The 3231-nt window shown below is 52.9% G+C and overlaps 1 protein-coding gene across 1 annotated transcript; it reads left to right on the top strand.

The window, feature by feature from the left end:
• Positions 1 to 521: 521 nt before the first annotated feature.
• LOC108308666 (interferon-induced transmembrane protein 3-like) lies at positions 522 to 1177 on the top strand. The gene has a single exon (XM_037740737.1). It carries the CDS (start codon positions 619 to 621, stop codon positions 1018 to 1020), a length of 402 nt encoding a protein of 133 aa, XP_037596665.1. The 5' UTR covers positions 522 to 618; the 3' UTR covers positions 1021 to 1177.
• The last annotated feature ends 2054 nt before the right edge of the window (positions 1178 to 3231 follow it).

The following is a 3231-nucleotide window of genomic DNA, read 5'->3' as shown; positions in this document are numbered from 1 at the left end:
CCAACCTGGGTAACGTAGCAAGACCTCATTTCTACAAAAATTTTAAAAACAACTTAGCTGGGGCCAGGCATGGTGGCTCACATCTGTAATCCCAGCACTTTGAGAGGCCAAGGTAGGAGGATCATTTGAGATCAGGAGTTCAAGGCCAGCCTGGCCAACATGGTGAAACTCTGCCTCTACTAAAAATACAAAAAATAGCCAGGTGTGAAGGTGCATGCCTGTAATCCCAGCTACTTGGGAGGCAGGAGAGTCCCTTGAACTGGGAGTTGGAGGTTGCAGTGAGTAGAGTTCATGCCACTGCACTCCAGCCTGGGTGACAGAGCAAGACAGTGCCTCAAAACAAAACAAAAAGAAGCTTAGCTGGGCATGGTGGAGCATGCACATATTTTGAGCTACTTGGGAGGCTGAGGTGGAAGGATCACTTGAGCCCAGGAGGTTGAGGCTGCAGTGAGCTGTGATTGCACCACTGCACTCCAGCCTGGGCAGCAGAGCAAGACCCTGTCTCTAAAAAAATAAAAAAGAATGAAACAGGCTGAGAAATCGAAACTAATGGGGAAGGGGAGGGCCCACTGAGAAGCATCCCAGCAACCCCAGCACGGCCGGTCTTCCCCGGACACCATGAACCACACTGTCCAAACCTTCTTCACTCCCGCCAGCACCGACCGTCCCCCGAACTATGAGATGCTGAAGGAGGAACATGAGGTGGATGTGCTGGGGGCGCCCCACAACCCTGCGCCCCTGACATCCACCGTGATCCACATCCGAAGCGAGACCTCCATGCCTGACCACGTCGTCTGGTCCCTGTTCAGCACCCTCTTCATGAACTCCTGCTGCCTGGGCTTCATAGTGTTCGCCTACTCCATGAAGTCTAGGGACAGGAAGTTGTTTGGCCACCTGACCAGGGCCCAGGCCTACACCTCCACTGCCAAGTGCCTGAACATCTGGGCCCTGATTTTGGACATCATCATGACCATTCTGGTGATCATCATCCCAATACTGATTCTGCAAGCCTATCAGTAGATCCAGAGGAATCACCCAGGCCAGGGGCTCCGCCCGTGACCTGTCTCCCACATACTCCAGCTCCCATTCCTCACCCTGCCCCCAGCCCATCCTGTATCAGCCCTTTACCCTCACACACTTTTCTACAGTCATGTTCAATAAAGTACATGTGTTCCTGGGGAAAAAAAAAAAAAAGAAGGAAAGAAACAATACATACTTCATTAGTACTTAGTACAGTGCTTGGTAGGAGCCTCAGTGGGCATCAGACTCAAAATGAGGAGGAAGGTAGGCCTCAGAGGGGGGTGACCTCTGTGAGTGAGAGTGGGGTCTGCAGTCCCCTCCCCAGTAGAGAAGGCTGTTTTCGCCCAGCCTCTGCCCCCCTTACTTTGCAGATGAGAAACCCGAGGCCCTGAACCAGAGAGCAACTTGTCCAGTCATTGAGAAGCTGCAGCCTCTGCCTCCCAAGCCAGGGCTTCTCCATCTCTTACCACCTCTTGGGCTCAACGGAGTACTTGACTCTTTGATGTCCTCTCTGTAAAATGGGGGCAGTAAATAGTTGACCTCTTAGGGTTGACTAAGTGACACCCTTGATGGGCAAGCAAAGGGCTTGGTATAGGGCTGGCCCACAGTCAGTGTAATGAAATATTAGCAGTTTTTATTCACAATATGTTGTTCAACAAAAAAGGCAGGTTATAAAACAATATGTACAGTATGACCTCATTTTGTATAACTGGGGAAAAAAAGGCGTGTGGTCTGCGTGCACCTCCCACGGGCCTCACAGTGGTCATTTCTAGGTGCGTGAGTGGGTGTGTGGGGTGCGGGGGTTACAGGTATGCCTTTGCTTTTTGTTTGTTGTAGCTAAAGTTTCTAGTTCTAATTATTCTACAGCTAATGTGCATTGCTTTGATGTGGAGGAAAAAGAGAGGTATTTTTATCACCATAAATAAGAGCGACTATCCACCTCAGCTGACTCATGCCATGTCCCCAGGCCAATGCGTGGGCTGAAGCCATGCCGTCTTTCACCAAAAACCACCAGGTGTGCCACTGTGGTTTGGGGCATCGGCCAGCACACCGAGCAGCGGCCTGCTTTGCATTTACCTTTTCTTGTTTGTTCACAGTGACAGCTGAGGACCTACCAGTGGCATTCCATGTAACAAACACATGCCAAAGATTGCAGATTTCGTACGCAGGAGGGAGGGTGGCAAAGGCATGCTGGCGTTTATCAAGCGATAAGTCCTGGCATCTTCTTTATGCAAAACCCAGGCTGGGAGTGGACAGTGATAAGGGTTGGGGACAGATATTCTGTAGGCTGTGGATGCCACGCCAAGAGGGAGCATGAAGGGAGGGGTACAATGGAAGGAGGTGGTGGCAGGGGCAGGAGGGCATGGGAAGAAAGGGAGGTGGTTCAGAGGCTGCTCCCCACCTGCTGGGCCCTTTCTAGGGCCTTCTCCAGAGTTCACCTGCTGCTAACCGCAGGGGTGTGTGGGAGGTAAGATGTATGCCCTGGGGTAGACGGTGGGGGGGGAGAGGGGGAGGTGGCCAGGAAAGAGATTCCATTTGGCCAAGAAAGGGATATTGAGGCTGTAGAGAGCAGGGGAATCATGTTCAACGGTGAATGTGGGGAAAGATGGATCCAAGATGGAGCCTTCTAAAAAGACACGTGCATTAGGGAGGCTGTGGCTTCACGGTCGCCACAAGCATCCAGAAATCTGTCTGCTGACTGCACTGGCTGCCCATCCTCTACCGCAGTGTCGGTAGAACTGTCCACCTCCTGTGCTCCACACCGGCCATCCCCCCACTGAGCACCGTCTCACCCTTCCGAGGCCCAGCACAGTCTCCCTGCATCTTGGTCGAGCCCAAAGCTGGGCACAGGGCCAAGAGACAGACGATGCCCAGTGAGCTCCCAGCGAACGCCTGAGTCTGAAGATGAGTGTGGTCTGAGTGGCGAGTGACTCACCTGTGACTGAGGCTCAGGAGACCCACCTCCCAGTTTCCCCTTTAGCTCGCTGTGATCTGAGCTCAGAAGCATCGTGGAACAGGTCCCTGCCTTTTGTTCCATCTGCACACCAGGGTTAGTCCTGCCTGGCACCATCTCTGAAGAGGAGGAATCGGAGAAAGGAATTTTACAGAGTGGGGGGGAAGAGAGCGGACGCAAGACACCTATTCCAAGCAGGCACTTCCTGCGAGGCACATGCCTGCTGGCTTTGGGGAAGCTGGCAGCTGCTGGGAGGC

Source organism: Cebus imitator, unplaced genomic scaffold (genome assembly GCF_001604975.1).
Source record: "Cebus imitator isolate Cc_AM_T3 unplaced genomic scaffold, Cebus_imitator-1.0 Scaffold87, whole genome shotgun sequence".
NCBI classification, from domain to species: Eukaryota; Metazoa; Chordata; class Mammalia; order Primates; family Cebidae; genus Cebus; species Cebus imitator.
Note: the sequence above shows the minus strand (reverse complement) of the source record. Positions and strands in the feature narration are given on the sequence as shown.